Raw genomic sequence first — 14,461 nt, forward strand, 5'->3', positions numbered from 1 at the left:
GGAGAGAGAAGAGTATAGTCCCAGAACGCTTCCTTCAGGACTGTTAGGTAGCTACTTCTCTACAAGAATACCAAAATCTGTTTTAGCAAGAGTAGCAATTAATCTGACAGCCCAACATCATGTGCCAAACATCAAGTGAAATGGTCTTAAGTTATTCTTCCTTGTTAATAATTGTATGACAGCATAAATTTGATTGATGTTCTACAGATAGCTTTCACTTTTCTATTAAATATTTTTGCCATCAGAATGAAGGTCTCCTATCGAGGGCATTTTCTGCATAATATTTACCCCTGTGCCTTTATAGATTCTCCTGAATTTCGATCAACCCAGATGAATCGGGGTGAAAAGTTTCAGGTATGGTACTATTATGATGGGCATGAATTTTAAAAGATGCAAGATTTATTGAAGAGACAAGCATGAGGCATCATAAAATGTAATGTGCAGCAGTAATTGCCTGACTCTCTTTAGATAGTTTAGTTTAAACTTTAATGTTGGTACATAAAATGTTTATCAACGTAGATGCAAAATTTCTATGTTGCCTTGCAGCAATTACTGACTGGTTTAAAATCATGTACAAGATTTTGATTTTCTGGTTGATATATTTTAATGAGTTAACACCAGTACCTTGACATACTATTTTGATAAATAATTCAATGAATATGTTATGGAATCATTTATCTGAAGACTAGTCTACTAAGAAAATATTTTTGCACTATTGGTACTTTTCTCTCCCATACTTTGAAATGTTCTTGCACTTGTTTTGACATACAACAAAACACGTGTACTTGAAAACAGCAAGAAGTGTTGTAACATCTTAAATGCTAACACATTTTTATTTAGGCATAAGCTTATATGAAGTACTGCCCACTACTTTCGTTGCTAATAAAATGGACAAGAAATAAAAGCTCATTATGGCTAAAAATGTATTTAAAGTGGTACTTTTTGTTTTCATTGTGATCCACATTTACCTGGCTAATCCTTCTGACATTTGTACCTGCACTGTATTGCTGCTTTTCTATTTACTTTTAGAAGAACTCTCTTACAGGTGCACATTTTCACTGTATGTCTGGAAAGATCAACTTTCAGAATATGATATAACATGGATTATTCTGGAAAACAGAAATAGTCCTAGAGACCAGAGGTGGGATTCAGTAAAACTGAATTACAATAAAACCTGAAAAAGCCAGGTTATTCAGTAAAGCCAAATTACCGTGGTGCTGAAAAAGCTGAATATGTTTTAGCTTTTTCAGCTTTCCCAGCAGGCAGCTCTCTGACCCCACCTGCAAAGCCAGTTATGGCTTTGCAAACATGGAAGAGGCATACCTGGTTGCCTACAGAGATCTGAACTCCAATCTCTGTAAGCAACACTTCCTCCCCATTCACAAAGCCAGGAGCTGACTTTGCAAATGGAGAGACGATCAGTCATGTTGCCTACAGAGATTTGAGCTCCAGTCTCTTCAAGCAACCCTCCCTTCCCTCTGCTGTATTCAGCTGTGTGGGGCTTGTATTTTGTTTGGCTTTGATTCTAAAAACCTGAAAATTATCAGGAAAGTTGTAAAAGCCAATACAGTGTATCAGCCTTTTTTGGCTTTTCTGAACATTTTCAGTTTTTTTAAAGCAGACCTTGAAAAATCCTGGGGGGTGGGGGGGAGTTAATCAGACTTAATACAATCCACTTTTCATAGCCAGCATATCCCATACTGTTTTCTTAATGCAAGGAAGTGTGGGAATGCAAAGCAAAGCTAAGAAAAGGTGATTGTTAGAGTTCGTGAATAAATATGGGAACTGAAGGGGAGGGGTGGGAAGGAGTTAAAGGAAAAGCAGTCTAAAGCAATGACACATGATGGCATTTGTTTCTTTCCCAAAGAGTTGAAGGAATTTTGAAGGAGATTGCTACTTGTGCAGAGCCAGATCTATGGGTCATTTTGTCATTTTATACTTGTGCCTCCCCTTTAACAACAAATATAGATTCTGCCCTGTGCTTGTGATATGTACAGTCATTCCAGTTTCACCTCTAGCAAGCAGATTTGGCAAGTTTTTGTTTTGTGTTACTATTTTGTGATACAAAGGAAGAGGTGTGTACACTTTGGGAACTGAACACTTTATCAAGCTACTCTCATCTCCAGTAAAAACTAACATAAAAGAAAGAATCCAGTGCTATGGTGACTTCAAGAAAATACAGAATGGCTTAAGTAGCAAAGAGTGAAGGCTTTTAAAGAGCTGAGCTGTGAAGAAAGTTTGTTCTTTTTGCAGGCCTTGTTTGTTATTAATAGCAATGCAGAATGCTGGCAAGTTATCTTTAGTGTCAAACAGTCTCTAGTTGAGGGTGTTGAATGGTTCCCCAAAAAGTGCTGGAATAGGCTACCTGAATTTTTTACTTGGTTTGTGCAGACTACCAAATCTTGGACTGCAAGCCTTTAATGATTTTTTTTAAAAAAATTCTAATGTGAATATATATTAGCTGGTTAATAGTAAGACAGAGAAAGAGTGCTGCAGCGGAAGTTAAAATTATTTGTGATGTAATATGTTCCAGTCGAGGAACTTAATTCCAAAAGAGGTACATTCAATTCTACGCTTGAAGAAAGTTATTGGATTTTTTTTGCTGTACCTTATACATTCTCTTCTTTGGGCATTGATTTGTTCTGTGCTGAGATGAAATAACACAGCATCATTTTAATGGAGTAATATCTGGTGAATCTGTCTGACTGGTCAACTTAAACTGCCATGAAGGAAGTAGTGGACAGGACGAGGGGAATTGTGAGGCAGAGAGCCAAGACAATATTGATGCTCAAGCATGTGTTTGAACTTAGGAACTTAATGGCAGACAGTGCAAGAACCACCAAATCATGTTTTGGGCCAAAGTCCTGATCATATCATTAGTTTAGTTTTATTTAGATCCTTTTGTCATCTCACAGAATAGCTATTCCCTTTTATTGACTGTTAACTATCTTGAGAAAGGAAAATATATGAAATTGAAAAATCTGTACAGAGCAAATGAATTCTTGCTTTTAAATTGACTATATCTCCTTCCTGTATTGGCTTTATTTTGGAAGTAACTTGCTTGTAATTCACTTCCTAAAGGATCACATTGTTTCTTTGTCTAGAGGATTTTCTTTGGTTGTATGCTGGTGCCATCTGCTGGATGTAAGATTACCATAAGCCTGTCATACTGGCTTGCGTGGGTGAACCAGTTTTCAGGATGGGACTGTCAAACTGCATTTATGCCTGAATCCAGCAGTCTATTACATGAGCACAGGCCAAATCACTGCAGTGGTGAGACTTATCTGTTTCTGGAATAGGGGAAAGAAGGGGAAAGAACGGGATTACCTCCAGTAATTGCAATGAGAAAGCCAAAATAGGAAGGGGCAGGGGGAGGTTAGCAGAACAATTTCAAAAAGATCAAACAGAACCTAGTACATCAGGCTACTGGCAAGAAAGCTACTACGATATAAGATATAAGTATATCTAAATATGCTGTATTTAATTTGTAAGGATTCCCTTAAGTGAATAAAAGTGCATTAAACATACAAACCGTACAAAAAAACCAGAACAGCATAAAGACAAGAAGACAAAACATTTGCATGTGCAAGCCCTTGGCAAACACAATAAAATACATAAATGAGAAATGCTCCCAAGGACTTGTACATGCAGTTTCAAAACAGGTTTGGCTAAACTGTTCATCTAAGCAAGTAGTGAATCTCAGCTAAGTAAAGAAGAATGCAGCTGCTTCTGGCATATCCAGTCTCAATCCAGTTAAGGCTGACATTCTCACATGCAGTACAATCACAGATAAGTCATAATTGTTGTCATAGATAAGTCTTACACATATAAGTCATAGGTAGATGGGAAATTTTGGATCACACCCCATTTCACTGATAAGCAGTTTTGTCAGTAGTATGGAGATTACACTTGCTTGCCCAAAATAAGGGATTACGAAGTCAAATCAATAGCAATCATAGCACAGCTTGTACCAGTTCCAACTAAGTACAGGGCTAAGCAACAGAGTGTCTTTGTGTAATTTACATTGATTTTGGCAAGCAAGTGTGATCAACATACTACTGACAAAGCTGCTTATCAGCGAAATGGGTGTGATCCAGAATTTACTGTCTACTTGTGACTTACCCACCTAACAGTTATCTGTGACAATACCTATGACTTGCTTGAACTCACATGAGAACATTTTGCCCTTACCTGCCTTGAGACTGGATACACCAGGAACAGCTGTGTTCTCCTTTACTTACCCAAGATTCATCTACTTTCTTATATGAACAGCTTATCCAAACCTGTTTTGAGACTGTACATACCAGGTCTTGGCAGCATTCCTTATTATTTATTTATGTATTTGATTGATTGATTGATTGATTGATTGATTGATTGATTGATTGATTGATTGATTGATTGATTGATTGATTGATTGATTGATTGATTTCTTACACCGCCCACCCTTGAAGGGCTCTTATGCCACCCTGAAGGACTTCATTGTGTTTGCCAGGCTTGCATATGTAATTTTTTTGTCTTCTTGTCTTTGTGTTGTTCTTTTTCTTTGTGTGGTTTGTATGCCTGATGCACATTTGTTCACTTAAAGGGATTGTTACAGATTAAATAGAGCATGTTTATATGCACTTACATAGTGTGTAGTAGCTTTCTTGCCAGTAGCCTGGTGTAATGGGTTCTGTTGGGTTCTCTTACCACCAAGGCTACATTAACATACAGTTGGATTAAAGTTTCAGGGCAGTTCTGTATGTGCACTTAGCATTCTAAAATCCTTCTGTTTCTGGTATTTATGGGATTCCCCTACTATAGATGCAAGTGCACATGAGAAGCACTTGAGTAGCATACTTAGAACTGTGTGCCACTCCTGAATGTCAGAATACTGATTGTATCTTTTCCCCCATTTTCTTTGAAACAGAAGGGATCTTATACATAAGACAGTTTTAATTTTCTGAAGTCTGGATCTTAAATTATTTCCTATTCAGTTTTTAAAAAGAGGCAATAGTTGTCCTGAGTGAGGCCTTAGGCCTGTATCCAGCATGTTAGTGATGCCATGTCCCTTAACGGACCTGTTTAATGACATCTATGGGTGACTCTTTCTATTTATTATTTATTATTTTTATTTATTAGGTTTATAAACTGCCCTCCTCCTAGGGGCTCAGGGTGGTGAACAACATTTTAAAAACATACTTTAAAACACAGTGTAAAAATCGATTCAATATACTCAATAAAACCAGAACGTTATAAATACAGATAGCGTCATACTTCTCTCCCCTCCACACCCTCGTGCCCACGGGAGGCCAGATGGAATGGTAGATATAACTAACCTATGGGCTGACCACAGGGCTACGAATTCTAAAATGCCTCTAGCAGAACAGGTTCTGGGTCTCTTTGCAGGTGCCCTCACGAAAAGCCTCTGCAAGTCTCGGGCATAGGGCCACTCGACTCTCCTTAGGAGCCCTGCTCTGACTATCAAGGGGCCAGGGCTGAGAAGGCCCTGGCCCTTGTAGAGACCAGCCTGATCGCCTTTGGGCCAGGGATCACCAGTAGGTCCTCCTCAGAGGAGCGGAGGGGCCTAATGCCTGGAGTTCTCTCCCCCGATGCCACCTGCAGTCCCCGGCCTTGGAGAAATGAGGCCGGCCAACACAAGGCTGACCCCTGAACTCCAATACCAGAGAGGCAGCGGACCAGAAGGTCTGAATCTCCTTCTGCTTTAATTGCATTTTTTACAAGATAGTTTGTAACCAGTGACTGTACAAAGTTCTAGACCAGTGGTGGCGAACCTTTGGCACTCCAGATGTTATGGACTACAATTCCCATCAGCCCCTGCCAGCATGACCAATTGGCCATGCTGGCAGGGGCTGATGGGAATTGTAGTCCATAGCATCTGGAGTGCCAAAGGTTCGCCACCATGGTTCTAGACTGTTGTCAGAAGACTCTTCCACTCTTTGCCTTTGATGGAAAATTTGTAAAACCCAGAGGAAAGCCCACTTATGTGATGCACTGTATATGAATTGTGTTTCATTGGACAAGCCACTACTAGTTCTCTGAGTTCTGAACATCTAAATGAATTGTGTTGGGGTTGCTGATATCCATTAAAGCAGTGCTGACTTTAAGAATATGATTTCTTTATAGGTGTCAATTACTGCAGATGATAACTGCAAATTCTTGTGCTGGTCCAGAGAGAGACTTACATTTTTTCTGGAATCTGATCCATTTCTCTTTGAAATATTTAAACACCTCATTGGAAAAGATATTACAAACAAGTTATACTCATTGAATGATCCAACCCTAAATGACAAAGTGAGTGTTTCCTTTGTGCTGTCTTAGATACTTTGCCCCTGCTCTAATAGAGGATTCTGTTGTGCTAACATCTGAGAAAAGCGTGGTGTTTTTGTTTATGATAAACTATTGTTTTGGGTAGCAGTAATTTCCACTTGAAAGCAGTGCAAAATGTCATTGGCAGAGTAGCAAGGGTTCAGAAAGCTTATATCAAAGAGAACTTAAAAGTGTTTGATAGATATGCCCTGCTTGCTTTCCAGGGTGCTGTAGGATAAATTTAAGCTTCATGAAATGTCTTAGTCATCTGGAGACAATTTAGACTTGGAAATTGAATTAAGAAGCACAAACCCTGAATTTTCTAAGAAAAGATACTATTTCGCCCAGACTTCAAGTTCAGTCCTTGGTATCGTATATTCTGGTATTCTGATACCTGCAGGAGTATGAAAGTGTTTGAGAGAGGCAAATGCTTTACTGCTTGAATTTATTTCCTCCCTTCAGGGCTGCAACTTAATAATAAATGGTTATCAGTTTCCAACAAAGTTGCAAGGGGTGCCAATATAGAGTCGTGGCTACAGACTAGGATCTGGGACGCCCAGATTCTAATTCCCACTCTGTCATGGAAGCTTGCTTGGAGACCTTGGACCAGGCACTCTCATCTGAACCTACATTACAGGGTTGTTGTGAGGTTAAAATTGGAAGATGGGAGAATGATAATATAAGCAGCTTTGAGTCTCCCTTGTAGTTGAAGTGGGATTATAAATAATGCTCACAGTGGCCATGAAGTGATTTGAGGCAATGGGTCTTAGCAGACCCAAAGCCACGGTGAGGCAAAAGGGATGGTGCTCCATCAATCATTTCTCATGTCCTTCCAAGCAGCACTAGGGCTTGATGTGAAATCCATCACATGTCTGCAAATTCTTTGTATAAAGGAAAAAAGAAATTGAGGCAAAAAGGTGTGAATCCTGTCATAAATATTTCCAAGTATTTCTTTATGCTGCTGGTTAAAATGAAATGAATCGTTCTCAAGGCTGAAGAGTCCTGATTTTAAAATCCTGCAAGCAGTGAAGTAACATTATGCTGGAGTAAAGAGATAGACAGATTATGTAATGAAGGGGTAAAAATCTTGTTGTACCAGAACAAAGCAAAGAAAAAGACAGAGAGAACTGAACACCGTTCCACAATAGTTATAACATTCGCACACAAAAATTCTGAAACAATAAATTCTAACATTTACAATATAGCAAAATAAACAACTCCCTTCCCACTAGTTCCCAACAACATTGCAGTTACCTTAAACAAGGTGTCAAGAGTTTATAAAAGAAATAACTCAAGGTCCCAGCCTGGTAACCTTGCTTCCTCCAACTTCATGAGTTTTGCAGCCTCCTGCTGCTTTCAGTCTCCACCCCTTTCTGGGTCATCCCATTCTGAACATAGGGGTTACATGAGCACAAATCTTTTGTTAATTTATGTGACCCCACAGGAATCTTATTCATAGAGGAGGGTTGGGGGGGGGTTTGAATTTATTAAATTCTTTGAATTTATTAAATTTTCTGCCTGTAGGCAGAATAAATTTTTTTATTAAATTTTCTTTATTTATAGTCTATCTTTCCCAATGAGACTCAAAACAGATTACACAGTGTAAATCAATGCAATCAGATCAGATATCTAACAAACAATGCAATAAAACTAGGATTACAGCAATTTGAAACAGAGGAAAAATCTGGTTGTTGAGGGTTTTCCGGGCTGTGTGGCTGTGGTCTGGTAGATGTTGTTCCTAATGTTTTGCCTGCATCTGTGGCTGGCATCTTCAGATGTGTATCATAGAGAGACAGAGGTGTATCGGGGGGAAATGGCACCCAGTGACAACTCCTTCTCTGGCTTCTGTGTGTTCGCCAGCCTCTGCACTAGCTGGCTTTTGAAAACTGGAGCTTTTGAAAGCATGGAGATCAGGGGAGGGGCTTGGTGGGTGTGGCCATGTTCCAGCTTTCATGCTGGCTGGGGGTGGGGCACGGTGGGCGGGGCAATGCCTCCGCGTCCACCCCCTGGCCTCCCTGCTGGCCGGATTTTGAAAGCTGAAGCTTTTGAAAGCACAGAGGACTTGGGGCAGGGCCACGCCCCCAAGCCCTGGCCTCCGTGCAGGCAACGAGGGGCGGGGCCATGCCTCCTGAGCCCCACCCCTGGCTTCTGTGCTTTCAAAAGTCAGCTTTCAAAAGCTCCGGCTTTCAAAGGCAACCTGCAGGGAGGCGGGGGGTGGAGCTTGGTGGTGTTCGCCCAGGGACATGAGTGTCCCCATGTCCCTAGGGCAGTACACCCCTGCAGAGAGAATAACACACTTCTCTCTGTGATACATCTCTGAAGCTAGCAGCCACAGATGTAGGCAAGACGTTAGGAACAAGATCTACCAGACCACAGCCACACAGCCCAGAAAACCCACAACAACCAGTTCACTCTGGCCGTGAAAGCCTTCGACAATACATAGAGCAAAAATCATTACACATAATATCTCAAATAATGCAGAAAATGGTATTACAAGGGTAAAAAGTAATGCAGTAAGAGTAGGATAATACATATAGCAAACAGACAATATAGCATACAGACATATAGCAAACATATACATATAGCATACAGACAATATAGCAAACAGACATATAGCATACAGTATAATCCACAGTCTTGTAGCTTTTATAAAAGCTCCTTCCTGAATTATTCCATTATCATGTAGCTCTATTGTCTTTATAAAAAATGCCTTCTTGAACCATTCTGCTTTACATAGTTTGTAGAATGACAAAAGAGTAGGAGCTTTCCTGACATCCTCAGAAAAGGCATTCCACAGAAAAGGCATTACCTATGTGCAATTCCTGGCATTTGTTGGATGGCATCATTAGAGGTCATGAGCTAATGATTCAGTTTTTGTTCAATTTGCAAATTATTTTTTAAAGTTTTTTAGAACTGTGATTTGAATATTGGGAGTCTCATTTAGTATCAGTTTAATAACTGATAGGACAGGTGACTAACTGTATCCCAATAATAGCTAAATTTCAAGCACAGAACAACAGCAGAGACCAAGAGTTTTAGAGAGCTAAATTCATTTGTTCTCCAGACTTTGGTACCGAAAATTACAACTTTAGCTTGTGCATCCCCAAACAAAATAAGAATGCTGAACAGTTAGCTACAAATGGTACAACAGGCATTCTTGTTTTCAAAACTCTGCTTTGAGTGACAGCTTTTCATTTCCTTTCAGAGAATTTATGGAGAAAAGACAATTATATTTGCAGATTCAGGTGTAACTGGAAGAAAGGTTCCCACAGCTATTTAATTCTGCAAACTATATAAAATAGTTGATTTGGAGAGCATTTTTAATGAAGTTAATAGGGAATAGGACTGCAGTTTGTGCCACAGTGTATGCTATTCCATCATGATATTACAGCATTGTTTTCATTTTTTTTGTATTGCTTTCATTTTTTTGTGATTCCATTTTCTGTGTTGCTTGACGTAGCATACTTTTTGATACTTTTTTCCCTGCACTTTTTGTAACCCTAGTCCTGTTACATTGTTTTAAAGATCTCTCATGTCATTTATTTACATTGCTTTATATCATGTAATCCACGTTGAGTCTCAAGTGGAAAATTGATCTATAAATATAGTAAATGGTGATGGATGCCCCCTGATATATTCATTTGTCCCCCTGCTAAAAAAAATTCTGGCTGTGGGCCTAAATGATAGATTTAGGGAGCAAACAATGGAGACTTTCGCCCAGAAGAATTTGGGAGGAAAGAAAATACTAAACTCAGCAGGCCTATGGTTTTATCCACCACTGCTGTTTTTATGTCCTTTCAAGATTGCACTAATGACATCAAATTCAGTATAACTTGTTTCTCTACAGGCATCCCAAAAAATGGATCAACAACCTAGCCTGTGTTCACAGCTGTCTGTGATGCAAATGAGAAACAGCATGGCTAGCTCAAGCGATAGTGAAGATGGCTTGCAGCACTTTCTTCGGGGAACTTCCACTGCTTCTTCCTTCCGTGAGTCATTAAAATGTTTTTCAAGCACTACTGAACATTCTAGTCAGTGACAAAAAAACTGTTAACATTGCTCTTCCTATTAAGTTTGGGTTTAGCTTTGAGTGCCTACCATGTGTTGTGTTTAATATTAACACATGTTGTGCGTTGTTCTGTGTCAGTTTGCTTCCTTAGTATACTGTGAAATGCTCTGAATGGGGCTGCCCTTGAAAACACCCAGAAACTGCAGCTGGTGCAAAATTTGACACCTAGTCTATTATCTGGGACTAGCTGCTGGGATCATGTTACCTTGATCCTGAAGCCCCTTCACTGGCTGCCAGTTAATTTCTGGGTCCAGTCCAAGGTATATTGGTGCTCACCATTAAAGCCCTTTATGACCCAAGGTTCACATACTTGAAGGACAACTTGTCCCTGCATGTTCCACGTGTCAGTTTTTCCTAGCAAGGTCTCTTGTCTGTTTGCCCATGGCCTCTAAGACATGTTCTGCAATTGTCTGTGCTCAGATTTGTCTCTGGAACAGCCTCCAAGAAGAGGCCAGTGGGTTTCACCCTGCCTGGCAAGGCTGCGAAGTAGAGCTGTTCTGGGGAGTTTTCAGGCTGCTTAAGCCTCGCAAAGGGGCTTGATGGCTAGGGCATATGTAGTTTTAGTTTTTAAAGTGTTGTTTTTAAAGTTGATTTTATTACATAGTTTATATTGTTTTTGCACTGTTTGATCTGCCTAGCATCTGTTTGGGAAAAAGGCAGATATATAAATATTCTAGTAAATAAATAAAGGTATTATAAAATATTAATTTGAAAAAAAATCATGAGCAGTTCTGGCATGCATGTTTATTGCAAGACAAATATAGTATCAGTCAGTGATTTTTGTAAATGGAAAAGCCATAGAAGCTCCAAGTCAACCAAGACAACTTTCATATTATCTTACAGTGAATATGGTGGTATCCTCCATGAATATAGTGAATACAGGGCATTCTCTGTTACTGGAGGTATTCCAAATAGAACAAATATTGTACTGCATGAGTTCTTTATGTATGCAGGACTTACATATTGGTCTGAATAGGAATGTGAGCTGCTAGTTCACAAATATCAACTACAGCAACTTCTGTTAGGACCCTTCCGCACATGCAAAATAATGCGTTTTCAAACCACTTTCACTACTGTTTGCAAGTGGATTTTGCCATTCCGCACAGCTTCAAAGAGCACTGAAAGCAGTTTGAAAGTGCATTATTCTGCATGTGCGGAATGAGCCTTACTTTGGAGATCATGATCATACAAATCTACATCTCAGCGAGGGTTCAGCCACATTGTTTTCCTCAAATCAATGTCTGTTAAAGCTTTTTTAAACTTCTGCATGTTTAAACTTTGTATTTATTACTAAGGCTCAAACGACTACTAATAAAAATCTATGTTCAGTATTTGTTGACATAAATCTAACTGTCTGCTTTTATGTTAAGGAAAAAAACAACAAGAATTCTATAGTTCTTGTGGAGTGAGTCGCTTACAGCGTGATGTTTTCTGTTGATTGTGTCCCATATTAACACCACATTTTCAAAAAAGGTACTCAGTGGGTCTCTTTTCAAAACTTTCTTCACAAAAGTGAATTTTTCATAGTTTAAGCTGAAAGGGTTAATATGCAAACCCACATAAAGATTACAATAATTTATACTAAGTTTCCATATTGCATTAACCAAACAAAATTGAAGAGGAGTGTTAATGGTATAGAAACTGAACACCGTTTTAAAGGCATGCGTTGCTATTATGTTACAGTTCATTCTATAATATTTGTTTGGATTGCAACTGATTAGAATATTCAAGAAAGGATCTATCTGTGGTATCTCTGTGTGATGGATGTTATGGAACCAGGAAGAAAAAATATAAATACCTTTTACTCAAACTAGACCTTTATTAGGCATCAGAAAAGAAAACATATAGTATGCACCAGATAGGGTTTAACAGAATGATACAGTTGGTAAAAAGGAAAAAAATCAGGAATATACAGATATCATTAATACAAGGAGGAAAGCCCAGAAAATTATTTCAGGGTATTAACCAGGGAATACCAGGGTATTAACCAGGGTATTAACCAGGGCCACCATTTCCAGTATCTTAGGGTCCTGATTATTCCGGAGATAGTTCAATTTGGAATGTGTAGAGAACGGACCTGCCAAAGTTGGAGCCTTCAGAAAAAACCTAGGTTTAAATTCTGTAAATTTGGGCAGGTGAACAGAATATGCTCTAATGATTCTACAGAGGTTGGGCAATGTGCACAAGCATGCATGCATTTGGTGTAAAGATGTCATAAATCTATCTGGGGATTGAGCACTTGTACTTGCTTTAAAAATAGTCATTCACATGCTATTGGGTGCTAATAAGTGTGGAACGCCACATTGGACTCATTGGTAGAGAACCTTGCAGTGACTAGATACTGTTAGTTTACTGTCAGCAGTGTGGTCCTAAACATACATGTTTGGAAACAGATATCACTGAAAACAGTTGGACTTGCTTCAAAATGGCGGGCATAAGCTCTGTACAGGGAGCAGCCAGTAGAGAGCCTGTATAAATAGACCCATGTATTCATAACTGTATAAAGTCCTCTTGTGCTCACCTTTGGGCAGCCTGTTTCTCTCTAGGCTTTCATTGCATGGATTACTCACTGCAGTTCTCACAAGGAGCCTTATAGTATGATGGTCAATAGAGTTATTCCAGTCTAAGCTCAGTGAAATTAGTTGACTTAGACTAGAGTAACTGTGCCTAGGATTGTGCTGTAAGTAGCTGGTGTGCTGCACCCTTCTTGGCATCTATATGTAAGCTATAAAGGGCCATTGATCATTACAGTGAACCCAATAAGGCTGCTGTGCAATTAGCCCAATGTGTGCCTGGCTGCTGCTGCAGGAGGGAACTGAGGGAGAGGCACCTGCCTTGCTGCAGCAGGCTAGCAATAGCTGGGGGTTGATGTTGCAGCTTCCTTCCACTCTCTGCAGCTGTTTAACCCGAGAGAGCTCAAAATTGCTAGCCCTTGAGCACAAGATAAAAGGATCTTTGCTTTTAGCTGAGGGCCAGTGAAAAAATCAGTTTTCCAGACCAATTAGATTTGTTTGTTGTAATGTTGAACCTTTTTTCCTTTTGTAAGTTGCCTTGGGATCCCTCTTGGGAAGGGGGAAGCCTAAAAATCCTTAAATAGATAGAGCCAGCATCATGGAATGGAAGAAGGGTTCAATAAACTCCCAGGATTTCTCTGTCATGCATGAAGTTGCAAAGCTGCACGCTACAGGAGTGTATTGATCATTCTATTGATTTTCACATAATGCACACTTTAGCTTCCTGCTGAAGTAGAAGCCAGCAAATGTAGAATGCTTCCTGCCCTTGCTAGGCAGATTCAGACATGTCCTGGGACTTTAATATGCATCTCTCTCAAGTACTCTGAAGGGAAGCATTAATCTAGTGAAGTAACACTTTCCCTTTTATCTTACATTCATGTTAGGGATGGAATAGATATTTTGACATTTCAGATGCTGTGGGCCAGGAGGGACAGGACAGGGGCCTCACCCTTTTCCATATCATCTGAAACAGAACTCTCTCTTTTATCAAGGCACCAGTTATTCCCAGTCTCAATACATTGAGCATGTGTTGCAGTACAAGAAATTTGAAGGGAAATGCCTGTTCATTCAGCTCAGGTGTAAAATTAGCATCTGTTATGTTCAAATATTTTCTCAAAAGGAAATAACAACTTCCTACAAGACAAATCACACTGTTTTAACTATCCGATACCTGGTGTTAGTATCATGCACTTCCCTTAGGCCTGCATTTATATTAAGTTAAGGACTGTTTTTACCTACGACAAAATGTGGTAATGGAATTCTGAGGTGTAAAAAGGAGACTGAGGTAGACAGGACCTGTCCTTATACTTTATCATATACCGAGTTCCTTCAAATTAAAAAAGAGTTCTAGATTAATCCTGTTATAGTTCATGTTATTTTTTGACCTAGACCTATTTTGTGATTGGTTTTGGCATGAGGGTCAGGACTGATATTTTATTAGGATGTTGTGGTTTTTCCGGATTGTATGGCCGTATTCCAGTAAGATGCCAGCCACAGATGCAGGCGAAACAGGAGAAAATGCTACTGGAACACAGCCATGAAACCCAGAAAACACACAACATCCTAGTGA

General features: G+C 39.5%; 1 protein-coding gene across 8 annotated transcripts in view; it reads left to right on the forward strand.

Annotated features, from left to right (window-relative positions):
• Nucleotides 1–14,461, forward strand: part of LOC125431082 (popeye domain-containing protein 3-like) — a 74,669-nt gene that overhangs the window by 58,458 nt on the left and 1,750 nt on the right. For all 8 annotated transcript variants that reach the window (XM_048493755.1, XM_048493689.1, XM_048493659.1 and 5 more), the window contains 3 exons: nucleotides 246–354; nucleotides 6,127–6,294; nucleotides 10,157–10,298. In XM_048493755.1, coding sequence (XP_048349712.1) covers nucleotides 246–354; nucleotides 6,127–6,294; nucleotides 10,157–10,298 — 419 coding nt within the window. The remainder of the gene's footprint in view (nucleotides 1–245; nucleotides 355–6,126; nucleotides 6,295–10,156; nucleotides 10,299–14,461) is intronic.

Source organism: Sphaerodactylus townsendi, linkage group LG01 (genome assembly GCF_021028975.2).
Source record: "Sphaerodactylus townsendi isolate TG3544 linkage group LG01, MPM_Stown_v2.3, whole genome shotgun sequence".
In the NCBI taxonomy this organism is placed as follows: Eukaryota; Metazoa; Chordata; class Lepidosauria; order Squamata; family Sphaerodactylidae; genus Sphaerodactylus; species Sphaerodactylus townsendi.